The 12,809-nt window shown below is 49.2% G+C and overlaps 1 protein-coding gene across 3 annotated transcripts in view; it reads right to left on the bottom strand.

Annotated features, from left to right (window-relative positions):
• The window catches only part of prex1 (phosphatidylinositol-3,4,5-trisphosphate-dependent Rac exchange factor 1), a 41,299-nt gene extending 29,586 nt beyond the window's left edge, over window positions 1-11,713 (bottom strand). For 2 of the 3 annotated variants that reach the window (XR_008412929.1, XM_053849050.1), the window contains exon 1: window positions 11,365-11,712. Coding sequence is in view for 2 of the 3 variants with exons in the window: in XM_053849050.1 (XP_053705025.1) it covers window positions 11,365-11,508 (144 nt within the window). In the remaining variant the exon portion in view is untranslated. Of the gene's footprint in view, window positions 1-11,364 lie in introns of all 3 variants that reach the window. The other variant, XM_053849049.1, reaches the window with a different exon arrangement.
• Between the last annotated feature and the right edge of the window lie 1,096 nt (window positions 11,714-12,809).

Below are 12,809 nucleotides of genomic sequence, written 5' to 3'. Positions count from 1 at the left end.
CGAATGACACTTGAGCACAACCTGTTCATGCTGAGAGAGCAAGCAAAGCTCCTTCGTCAGAGAGACCAGCAGGTTGCTAACTGTGCGCTGAGATGCGTCACGTCCGGATGCAGACCGTCAGGTTCGAATCCCTGTGTAACGGAGCAGAACAGCGCGCTGACAGGTTGGATTGGCACCTTTCACTAATTAGTGTCCAGTCTGGTCACATGACCTTTGCAGCAGAATCAGCAGGTATTTGTGTGGCTGTGGCAGCAGAGCAGCAAGCGTCAGAGGAGCTGGGCAGAATAATGAGACGCTCAGCATCTCAGAATCGATTCGCCGTGGAGAGCCGGAGCAGCTTGAGCCCTCAAACTGAGAATTATCCAGGGCAGACAGTTTCACACATGAGGCCGTTTATTCAGTAAATCTCCATAATTGGCTGAAGACTCACGCAACCAACAGACTGGAACGAAATAATCCCAAACACACTGTTCTTATCTTAGGTTTGTAATTTGGAATGAATAAAAAGTACTCTGTGGCACAGTTATTTATAACAAAGGAAAACGGGATATACTTGATCTTCTTCTTTTTCATTCTGCTTCTCCCTTCAGGGGTCCCCACAGCAGATCATCTTCCTCCATCTCACCCTGTCCTCCACTTCCTCTTCTCTCAAACCTCCAAACCTCATGTCCTCCTTCACCACCATAAATCTCCTCTTTGGCCTTCCTCCCCACCTTCTGCCTGGCAGTTCCAACCTTAACTTCTTCCTACCAATGTACTGGCTCTCTCTCCTCTGTACATGTCCAAACCATCTCCATCTAGCCTCTCTGACTTTGTCTCCTAAGCACCTGACATGAGCTGTCCCTCTGCTATACTATCCATCCTGCTCACTCCCAGAGAGAAGCTCAGCATCTTCATCTCTGCTACCTCCAGCGCTTCCTCCTGTCTTTTCCTCAGTGCCATACAACATTGCCTGACCACCGTTTTGGACACTTTCCCTTTCATCCTTGCCGACACCCTTTTGTCACACATCACACCTGACACTTTTCTCCAATGATTCCATCCTGCCTGCACCAGCTTCTTCGCCTCTTTCTCACACTCTCCATGGCCCTGGACAGTTGAGCATAAGTACTTCAAATCCCCCACCGTTTTACACTTCAGTTTATAGATCTAAAACATGTAGAGAAGGAAAACCTGCATGTGTGTGCTACTCCTAATCTCTCCTGGATCAGGCTGACACAGAGTAGGAAACGCTTTTCTGACCATGACAACGAAGAGCAGCCTCGTGACACGTTGTTTTCTACTCCTGACACAAGGGCCCACATGACTCCTGCGGTGACAAAACACCAGCGTGCACGACTGTAATTACAAACATGTAATCACACATACCCTCCAAAGATAGACGCAAGCAGTCAACCAAACACTCCTGATGATTCTTCACAAGCTCCGACCAAAATAGACCACAAACAGCCTGGATGGCGAGCGGCGTCCTGGCTAATTAACATGCGTATTAAAGGCAGGCCGTCACGGTCGCCGCTGGTTTTCGGGGCGCAAGAGACGGCGCTGGAGGCCGACGCTAATTAAATCTCCCATATGGTATTTTGTCACGGTGGAGCAGTCACAGAGTGAGAGATGGCTTCCTGGCAGAAGAGGAGAAAAGGGATGGAATTATATATGAGGCTGAAGAATTAGAGGGCAGAGGAGAGTGTGGAGAAGGTTGTAGGTCCTTCAGCCCAGGACCACACACACACACAACACAAGTGCGCAATCAATCATTTGAATTCACACACACTCAGACGTCATGAATAAATCTTTTCTAAAATTCATTTCATTAGTGCATTAGCGTGTCATCGTTGGCTACTATACTTTTCATACTATACTATTTCAATCATGTCAGTTGAAATGAAACGGCTTGCACATTTTATCGCGCAGCTTTTCTATGTGCTTTCAAAGGTCATTTGAATGTTTATTTTATCATCTGCTCAACTCGGTGAGGACCCGCTCTCCACCACAGAAACGGACCGGAGCGTTTACTCTCACCGGACAGACATGCATCATTTGCATGAACTCCACAACAACAACAACAACATCATCTCTGTGGTGTGGGTCGCTAAAGCAGGAGAAATCGATGGACGACAAACAGAAACCCGACGCTGCCCACGAACAGTTGTGGAGCTCATTACTTGTTAATTGAGATGCAGCAGCGGCGGAGGGACATGAGCCCACTTGTTTACTTTCCCCAGCTCAGGTGACCTCCGCGTCTTCCCTGTGACATCAGCGCGCTGTCGTGAGCTTGCTGATGAGTGACGGAGGAGTAACGTGGCTCTACACGTGATAGACATCCAGCATTGAAGAAACAATAGCATCTGAGGGGAGGACGTGGGGGCAGCAGCTGAAGTGAAGACGGCGAGACTTCTCCCTGACCTGCAGCGCTAACACAAACACTTTCATCAACCAGAGCTGTTTCACACAACCACCACTAGATGGAGCTGCATTAAGGTGAATTAGATACAATCCACCAGAAACACCTAGCAAAACTCAAAAAGTGGCGTGAAACCCATCAACCCGCCGCATACTCACACAAGACGCTGACAATAAAGTTCAACTGTCCACATGAATCATTGAGGCAGTCAATCTGAGGCAGCTGAAACTCACTCTAATTCATTACTGTGAGTCAGCGGCTGCGTCAGGATACAGTGGCACCAAGAGCCAAGTGCAGCATGGAAACCCAAATATGATGCAGACTCATGCTATTGAATGATCTGCTGACTGGGCTCCTGCATCTTCCACTGACACAGAGCTGCAGCTCCTGGCTCAGGCAGGACCGGCTGTGTCGGTGTCTTGAGCAGGATAAGGTTCTGTGGCAGCGGCCAACAGAACACAAGCAGCCTGGTTTCAACTTTCAAGCTCCATCCAGTCACCTGAACCTTCTGAGCCATGCAAGACCACATCCCAGCAGCAGGGCAGGATGTATTGCTTGTGTGCGGTCGGTCACATGCTAGAACTCATCCCTGAATGTTGTTGTGCAGCACACACAAAAGCCGAGTCTAACGTGCTTCGGTTGTGCTAGCTTCTTAGCTCAACATGTAGCAGCAGAATCACCAACTGAACTCATCCACACTTGACAGTCCCGTTTCGAGCAGTTGTTTAAGAGTGAGTGAGGGCTTCTTCTCATAACACTTGAGGGTTTTGTGGTGACCGACATGTGAGGCCACTTCTGCTCAGAGATGACATGACAAGATGTGGTGACAAGCTGATGAGGCGGCTGGAGAAACATCGACCTGATGTTCGTGTAGATTAAATCGCAAGTGTGTGCAAGAACAACACAAAAAAGAACCCCAAAGCAGGAAGTGAAAAGAGAGCAGCCACCCAGACTCAGGCCTGCTGTCACCTCTGACAACATTCTCTTTTCCTCTCCAGCTCAAACTTCACACGGAAGACACGGAAGCAGCACTGAGTCTGACTGGAGCCTCACACCTTCTTCAATCATGAGTGCAGATCAACATGCGGGTAAAAGGGTTGATGGATGCTCAACCCGCCACAAGGCCATGAATAAATATCACTGTCATTCAGCGATTAACCTTAACCACATTAATGACCTAGCAGGAGGTGCTGACCGCGATCTACGGCGCCATCCCTCAGCTCAGGAGTCAGGTTACCCTTGTCCCTTCAGCCGCTCGCACCAAGCCTGGTAATTACAGAACCAGACACTTCAGCGTGGACGACAGACGACCTTCACACACACCGCGGTTCCACAGTACAGCGCCTCTTCACATCACGGTCGGGTCTGACCACCTAAAACACCACAGGAAATCTCGCCTGGTCCGTGCCAGCACCCAGAAACATACACCCAGAAGAGTAGAGAGAAGAAGCCTCCAATTCATGAAGGATTTGGTGAAAATGATAATGAGCAATATTCATGAGCAAGTAACAGAACACAGGGACGTAGAATATTTGTTCCACAGATGCGTTTCCTGTTGTGTTTCCTCTCTTTAATACATTGAATTTTATTTTCCATATTTAAAAATCAACAGAAAAAACTAAGGAATTATTTTTGTAATATTGCCGCATCAAACGGATGAGAAATATTTCCTGATAAAAAAAACTTTTAAGTGGGTCACAGAACAGCTTCTAAGTTTTACAAACATCCAAAATTAATATTTTACTGAAGTGAAATTCCAGGAGTGTGAAATTGCGATTGAAACCGCTGAGCGTGCAAATATCAGTTTCACATCTCCAAAAGGTGAACCCTGCTTGACGTCACGGGCCGGTGGTGATGAGCTGCTCAGCAGACGTCCCCCGAACCTCAGGAAGAAGAGGGGACACAAAAAGCTCTGGGGCCGACTCAAAGACGACTTTGTGTCTTGGCAGCCGGACATTTTCTCCTGGATGCCAGCGTGTGATTGGTCGGTGAGGGCTGTGAATCCCGCTGTCACAGAGAGGGGTCCACTTAGGTCTGTCGGGGTCCCCTATTGAGGCAGCGCCGCGGGCGACACTCCAGCTCCACACAAAGAGGATTTCTTCATTTATTTCAGCGATTTCATGCCGTGTCGTCCCAGAAGTGGCCCCCGAGCCGCTCCAGAACGGCCCTGTCCCTCTGAGTTAGCCAGTCCTCCTTCCTAAACAGGCCATTAATGGGCACATTGTTTTTAGCTGGTTGTTTTCTCTCATGGGGCGGAGGGGGGCAGCGGGGGTGAGCTGGTGACCTCACACAGATCTGAGTCAGAGGTTCTGCTGGGGGGTTCGGTTTGGACGGTGTGGGAACGGAGCGAGCTCAAGGATGGACGTGCTTGATGGGCCCTCTGAGATTTGCTTGCAAAGAGGACTCCTTGAATGAATCTTCGCGGGACCGTCGGCTGAGCCAATAAAGATGCTGTCACCGACGCTCGAGCTCCTCTTCCCACAGTCTGGAGCCACTGAGGACGATCAGACCTCCTGATGTTCCTCGGGCGCTCCTCCTTCATTTTTCCATCCATGACTGGGCACAGTTGAATCCACCCAGCGTATGCTGAGTCAGCAGGTGTGACGTGACCCGACAACCACCAGCAGCACAGTTAACCATCTTCCATTTTTGAAAAGGACCCAGCCCTTAATGACTCGTCGACGCGGCGACTTGTCCAGCGCACCTTACAAGGGAGCCGACTGGGACGAGACTCCACCTCCCACCCAGGAGGACTCCGCTCCTCTCTCCAAGAGAGTCCAGAGAAACTCTAGTTTTCTTGCGAGTGAGAGACCTTGAGACGCAGTTGATCATAAGACTATATGTGGCCCGTTATTTCATTAATTAATTGCCGACCTCAATCAATAATAATCAAACAAAACGTTTTAAATTGCAAACAAAAAAACTGATTTTGAAAAATTGTATATATATATATTTTTCAAGTAACGCATTACTTTCAATGAAAATTTATTTTGTGCTGATCATTTTCTTTTGTTTTACAAGCATGTGGTTGCTAAAGTAAAACGTCTAACACAACATACATAACGTATTTGATACTTACACTTGGAGTACAAGAAGCCTGGTCGATGGAGGATTCCTTCTCAGCTGAACAACATCCGGGGCGCTGAGCTGTCACCCAAAATCTAGTTAGCCAATGAGAACGCATTCCTCACAAGGCCCGCCCATGCGAGATCGATCGACAAACCAGGCAGAACAAACGAGAAAGCTGAGCTAAAGTTTGAGCAGCGAGAAGAAAATTGAGAACTGTAAACCAAAAAATGATCAGCACAAAAGTAAAAAACTGAGATTTTCATTGAAAGTAAAGTACATTTTTTTGTTTGAGTTCCATTTTTTTTCTAAATCTAATGTAAAACATTTTGTTTGATTACTATATTATTATAGAGAATATATATATAATATTATATATAATATATTATTGACCCAAATCTGATTCCATATTGGGTCAGTTAGCTGTTAGCATGAGCTACAGGCCCCTGATTCTGGATGCTAGCTGGATGGAAAGCCGCCAACTGAGTGACCTTTTCCCTTGATAAACATTCAAACAAGAAGCCTCCCCACGTAGATGAACGCCAGGACCATTCTTCCTCCTTCCTTATCAGCCAAGCGACCAGAAGACTGTGGTAGTCTGTGGTGAGGTTCCAAAGCAGGTCAGAGTTCACTGGCCAGAGCAGCTGATCACAGCTCATGCAAACGTCAACACCCTCATGCTGTGGCTTTGTTACGACCACTTGACCACAGGATACATGAAGTAATCCCATTACTGACTCAGAGTGGGCGATGAACCGAGGCCGGCGAGACCGGAGCGTCTCCAGTCTGTTGCAAGTCAGAAGCTGTCACTGCGGTGAGTCTTTTGCAGCTTCTGCTCCACTTTACATCTCCACTCACAGACAGAACCAATGAGACTTGAGCAAGAGCAGAAGCTGGGTCCTGAAGAAGCACAGCTGATGAGTTGACTGACTCCAAGACTCTGGCCATTGCCTGCATCTCATGCGGTCTCCGCCCAGGTTTCACGTCTCAGAGAACAAAATATGCCGTCGCTGCTGTCACTTCCTCCCTTGTGCAACAAAAAGGAAGCAGCTGCAGTGACGCTGTCACAGTCGTTTGTTCCTGACATCGGTACTGACGGGAACATCTGCTTCAAGCCGAAAATCTGCTCCATCAACTCCATTTGACACATTTATCTGAGACACTCAAACACGTCTTGTCCAGAGACAGTCGCCATGTGAACCATCTCCACTCAGACTCTCAGGAGATAAGACCGTCCGCAGGGACACCTGGACCAAGCTGTGCTTCGTGTTGGACCGCTAACCGAGGTCGGTCAGTCGGTCGGCCGTCGAGATGGACAAACCCGTTGCTCAATGTTTCTGCTCAACTTTCTACGAAACCCTGGTTCCGTATTTCTTCATTGTGACGATGACACACAAACTCCAGAAACAGGAAAGACTTGGTCTGACTCGGCTTAACCAGAGAAGCATCATTCATTGTTGTTTTTGTTGTTCAGGGAGTAACAACAGTAGGTAGAGGAAGATGAAGCTGCTCAGAAGAAAGGTGATGGACAGAAGCAGAGTTGCACTTCACAATGTGGAGGTTCAGTGTGTGACAGTCCAACAAATCCAATGAGAACTGTAGGCTCAGAAATGAGGCCACACAGAAGATATTGTCCAAAAATCAGAGCAGAAGAGAAGCGAACGGGTCTTTTGTCACACAGAGTTTTTATTTCTGGCAGCAGGACATCAAAACAGTCGACCTACATTCTCTCTCTTAGTCCCATTCTGGCAGCAGCTGACGAGACGCACGTTTGTTCTGCGAGTATCTGCTTCCAAAAACGTTCAAACCTGCAGGGACGGGCTGTTGCAACAGAGCCGGCGCACGAGCAGCGTTTCCTGAGCACCGTCACGCGAACCAGCACGAATGTGACTCAAGCTTTTGCCATCAGAGATGTCCAGAGAGCGAACAAGTCAGAAGCCTCCGGCTACGAGGAATGATGACGATAAGATTACGACCACCTGAACAGTGACGCCAAAGAAGCAGTTCAAGACGACGTGTGCCAGCACAAATTGTTCAGTGGCACAGCAAAGAAAACAAGCCTCAAAATTAAAATGATTTTCCTTCCTAGCCAATAGAATGAACAAAAAAATAAAAGGTTTAAGTTATCTTGAATGGAAACTCAAGTTTGCATCTGAGACACAGAGGTCAGGCTCAGCTCGGACTGGACGACGACCTTTGACCCTGCAGTGGAGCCCACATCTGGCAGCGCTTGAGAAAGCCAACAAACATGGAGACCCTGCAGCCTCCAGTCTCAATCCAAACACAGGCTGAGCCTCCTCCGGCTCACTCCGGCCGTGCTCTCCGAGGACGTTGGTGAGCTCGGGTTGCCGCGCTTTTTTAGGCCAAGTCAGCGGCGGATCACATGTCGGGCAGTCGGAGAGCCTCCAAATCACCCGGACAGCCTCCATCTCTGACACCCGCCCAGCACTGCCACACAGATTCAGTCAGCAGCGTGCCCTGAATCTCCTCTCTGACTCGCCACACCCCAGCCACAGCATTTGCTACCAACACAAACAGAAGCGGGGAAACTCCGACCCGTTTCCGTGTATCCCGCCGTGATCCAAGCATCCACTTAGGTCCGTGTGTGGGTGACGGGGCGGGCCTGACATCAGGCCTCCGGGGAGCTGCAGTGGTTCAGACTTGTTAACTCCAATTCCTAAAATTCCTGCCTGGGTCTCATGCCTCAATGGCTTATCAACACACATGACTAAAGTAACGTGAGGATTAAGTGGCAGTGTGTCGTCATGACGACGGTCAGGTGACGCACAAGGACCGGCTGCTGGTGATGAGCCCACCTGGACAATCGAGTCAGAAATCATGGTTGGCTTGTGCATGAAGGGATCCCGGCTCCTCCTCCTCAAATAGACCAACCAAGTGCACTTCACCTGGATCCCTGGGTCCCCGCCCAGTTGGGCCATGACAAGACTATTGCAGATGATCAGCCAGCTGCTTGGACGACAACACCACAAAAGTGCTTGGTGCTCAGCAACCTCCTGAGTGCCAGACGCCGGACAATCCAGGAGGAAGTTCTGCTCGGCCAGACCAGGAAATCCTGCACTCAGCGTCTTCCCGCGTGGAGACCAGACTCGCCGCGTCCACAGCCGTCGCCGCTGTTGACACTTACACATGAACGTTCATGAGGGTGGCGGTCGCTCCTGTTTGTGCTCCAGTCCTGGGAAAGACCAGCCTTAGGAGGAGGCACAAACAGCCTCACCATAAAACTCTTGGCCATGTTGTGTGTCTCACTCCCGAGTTCAAGGTGGAGCTCACCATGGTGAGGGTCCTCAGTGAACCTCACACAGAAACCCATCAGTTCGGACTCCACTACTTTCAAGAGTGGGGACGCAGAGCGGTTCTCCACTGTGGGATGTTCCTCGACTGGGTGTAAGCAGCCAGCTGGTGTCTCACTCGGCCATGGCAAGTGACTGAGAGCCACTCAGTCGGCTGTGACCACAGAAAACAGCGATGAAGGACGATGCTCTGTCTCTCAACTCGCCCAGCTCCACTTCCCAGAGCAAACATCTGCTCCGTCAGACGAGAGACGGAGGCAGCAGAGAAAAGCCGCTCAACATGTGTAATGTCACTTGTGTGTGGCCCAGAGGAAGAGACATCAATTACAGGATTTCCAGATCCTTCCATTGTCCCCTCACCATCGCTGGACAAAAGCCACCAGTGTGGTCCGGGCTGAGGCCAGCAGCTTTCACCACGTCAAGAGCTCCGTTTTTATGGTTATGAAAATGAAAAATCCCAGCGCTGACCGCATTCCTGACACAGATATGGTCTGGGAAAATCCAGCTTCCCGAATTAAGTCAACAGCAGAAAATCCCCGCTGATCAACAGAGCAGGAGACTCGAGGCTCCCTTCGCTCCTCATCGCCAACCCTGACACCCCACTGGTGATGGACAGACACGTGACAGCAAGGATCGGCATCAGGCCGGGCAGAGAGTCATGTCATTACCTACAGGAGTGAGAAGAGCTGAGGCAAAGCTCGGTCGTCCCCCAGAGACTCTGTGTAGAGCACTGTCCATCACACAAACAGGAGGTTTCATGAGACGAATATGTTTTTAAAGAACATTATTTCAGGTTGATGATTTCAGTTTAGGCCACTAAATAGTGAACATGTGCACCTGCACCTGCAACTTTCTCACACCAACAGGCTCTTCTCCGAGTCTCTGGATGACAGAGCTTCACTGTGATGTGATGTGATGTTCCATTGTACGGTCTGTTTGGCAATAACATAAGCTTCATGAATATTTGTATGTGGAGTTGAGCAGACACATCAGTGCTGCCATTGACTCTGGATGCCGGTTACTCTAACTGACCAGGCTGTGTTGGACATGTTGCAGCACAGAATCAAACATGTAAGGAGAAGAAACACACATCTTATATGATGGTTCCCTGTCACATTGACCCTTCATAAGATCATACACACTGCAAACACCGCGTTGAGCTTCATCTCCGCAGCGGGTCGACAGAGGAAAACATCAACTAGTCACCCCTGCCGGTTCACAGGGAGTCCAAGAGAGTGTAGGCTTCTCGTCTCAGTGGGTGCAGAGTCTTTGTCACCGTGTAGCAGAGGGGGGTGTTGATAAGAGGAGTCTGGCCAGCGGGAGCTCATGACACATGACCTCGGTGAAGATACAGAAGGGGAGGGGCCACAAGATAGGGTTGCTCAGAGTAAGGAGTCCAACAGGCAGGTCCCAGAGAAGACAGCAGTTCTGGGCCACAGAGGGGCATGAAACAAAAGTAGCCACTTTAGTGATCGCCCGCAACATTATGACCACACTTGGTGTTCAGTATACACCATGCTGGACTCGAACAAAAGGCCCTGAATTGTTGTCAACAGGGTTTTAAACCTGTCACCTTCTCAATGACTGCCATGAAAACCATCATCGCCAACTCAGCTGCTGGTGGACGTGCACACATGACCCTCAGCCTGGTTCCCATGAGCGAATGAAAACAAACTAAAGTCGCGCCGCCTCACACACACACACACAAGACTGCGCAGCTTCAGTCAAGAGTTGGCAGCTGAGGTGTTGAAGGGAAGAATCCCGGTGGACAACCACATCCATGACTATCTGCAGAGGTCAAACTGGCCAACTTTGACCCCCAGACCAACTTCACTGAACCTGAAGAAGCAGCCTGAAATGTTTATTTCACTCTGCAACAGAATGTTTTGAGGAAGCTTGGAGAGGAGTCATGTGACAGAAGGGGAGAAAGAGGAAACTGTCAATCAAGCGATATTAGTGAAACCCTTTAAACAGCAGGTGAGATTCGCAGCAGCTGTAGTTGGGTTGGATTGAGTTTCAGGGCTTTGAACCTGAGCCTCCAAACCCAGTGATGCCCTCAGGTCAACACATCTGAGCAAGTTCTCTCAGACAACAACACAAGTCACATGATGGAAACATCCATCTAACATGGAGCCTGAGGCTTCATCAATGAACTGCAATATGCTTCAAATGTCACAGGCGGAAACAGTGTTCACCCACAAAACTGTTACAGCGGGAAGGACTTAACGTTAACTGTTCTCAATAGCGCACCACACCAGGAGAAAAAGTTGTAAAGACGGCTAATCGTGAAAGTCAAGCGCGACACCAAACTCCATTCGCTTTTCAGGCAACTCAACATCACACACTTCGTGACATCATTGAGAATGTTATTCGAGCGAGAGCGTTGTTTGTCTTTGAATAAAGGGCCGATTGATAAAGTGACCCACCCACGTACAGTTGTTATCGTCAACGCCGCTCTCGGGTGAGTACAAAGAGCACAAGCACGCGTTGTTTCAGGCGTGTTTTTTTACACGCAGTTCGGTGGCTGGTTTTGAGCCTGCGGCGAAGCGTGCTCGTAACGTGGAGGGGTTTAAAAACACAACTCACCGACTGGAGAAACACCAGCTTCCGAACATAATCCCTCTCCGTGTTGAGTATTTCGTTTAGAACACACAGGCGGAGTCGCTGCTGTCGGTCCGAGTCCTTGCCGGCGTGGAGTCCGTTCTCCGGATGCCCGTCTTCCTCCTCCATGACGGCGGCTCTCGCTCGCTCTCCTCCCGGTGAACAAACACTCCCCAACTTTTGGCGCTGCTGCTTAAGACTTCATCCCCGCTGGAGGAAGTTTCCCGCGGGTGAAGAAATGAAGGCTGGTGTGTACGGATGAGGCGCGCAGTGAGAGTGACACACACACACACACACGAACACGCGCTGGAACTGAGGCTTCAATCAGAGGAGCGAGTGGGAGGGGTGTGTGTGTGTGTGTGTGTGTGGTCACAGCTGAGAGGACACACACACACACACACACGCATCTCACAGTCGAAGGTGCGCGCATGAATTTCGCTGGACTTTTTTTTTTAACTAACCTTTGTAGCCTTTCATCCGTTTGCAATGAAAACTGGCCAGCTGGAAGGATGACGAGCAGTGACCAGATCGCGGGGGCAGCAGCTGAAGTAAAGCAGTCCAGAGCGTCTCCTGGGGTCACGGGGTAAAGCCATTTCATGGGTCAACCAAGACTTGAGCCACCGGAACTGTCAGCTCTCGGAGCAGCCGTGCAAAATGACAGTTATCCCCAGCAATAAACATCTTTATAAATAAAATAATATCCTCAAAGGAAAGTGTTTTTGGTCTGCACCACACTTTTTTCACCATGACTCTTTGTCTGCTTCAGAAACAGGAATTCAATTGACGCGGCGAAGGCGCCCCCTCGTGGATACTTGTGCATCAGCGCAGCGGCATAAAACCGACGTTGACACTTGGGTTGATAACTCCTTTTTTAATAAATATTATGACAATAGCGAATGAATTATTCACAGAAGGAGGCGTCCCTGGGTCTAATCAAAGATTCATGAGAGGCAGATGCAGCCGCACAATAACGAGTTAATAATGGTCTAAAGTGATGAATTATTAACCAGGAGAAACTTTGACATGAGCATAACAGCGATAAATAAATAAGTGAATATGAACGAGTAAGACAGATGTGTAAATGAGGCCGTGAATGAATGGCTGATTGTTACCGTGATCAAACATCAGTTATGACGCCTGGAGCCGTGTCTCATCTCACCATGACAAGCGGACCCCTCCCCAGGGACACACCCAAACTGCCTGTTTCTAAATCCAACAGTCATCAAAGAAAACCACAGGGTTTGTACAAATACACCTCCATATTTTTAGAAAGGTCTGTGTTGTGGAATACTTGTGTTATCGACAGTGACAAAGACAAAAATTCGCCCCCGTCTCATGTCACTTGAAGCAGTCAGTGATGATCAAACGGGAGGGTGTCAGGGCTCACATCTGTGGTACCAAAGGAGGTGGACCGGGACCTGGCAGGCAGC

The sequence above is a fragment of the Synchiropus splendidus genome, chromosome 18 (assembly GCF_027744825.2).
Source record: "Synchiropus splendidus isolate RoL2022-P1 chromosome 18, RoL_Sspl_1.0, whole genome shotgun sequence".
Classification (NCBI taxonomy): Eukaryota; Metazoa; Chordata; class Actinopteri; order Syngnathiformes; family Callionymidae; genus Synchiropus; species Synchiropus splendidus.
The sequence above is the reverse complement of the archived record's forward strand: the minus strand, read 5'-3'. Positions and strand labels throughout refer to the sequence as shown.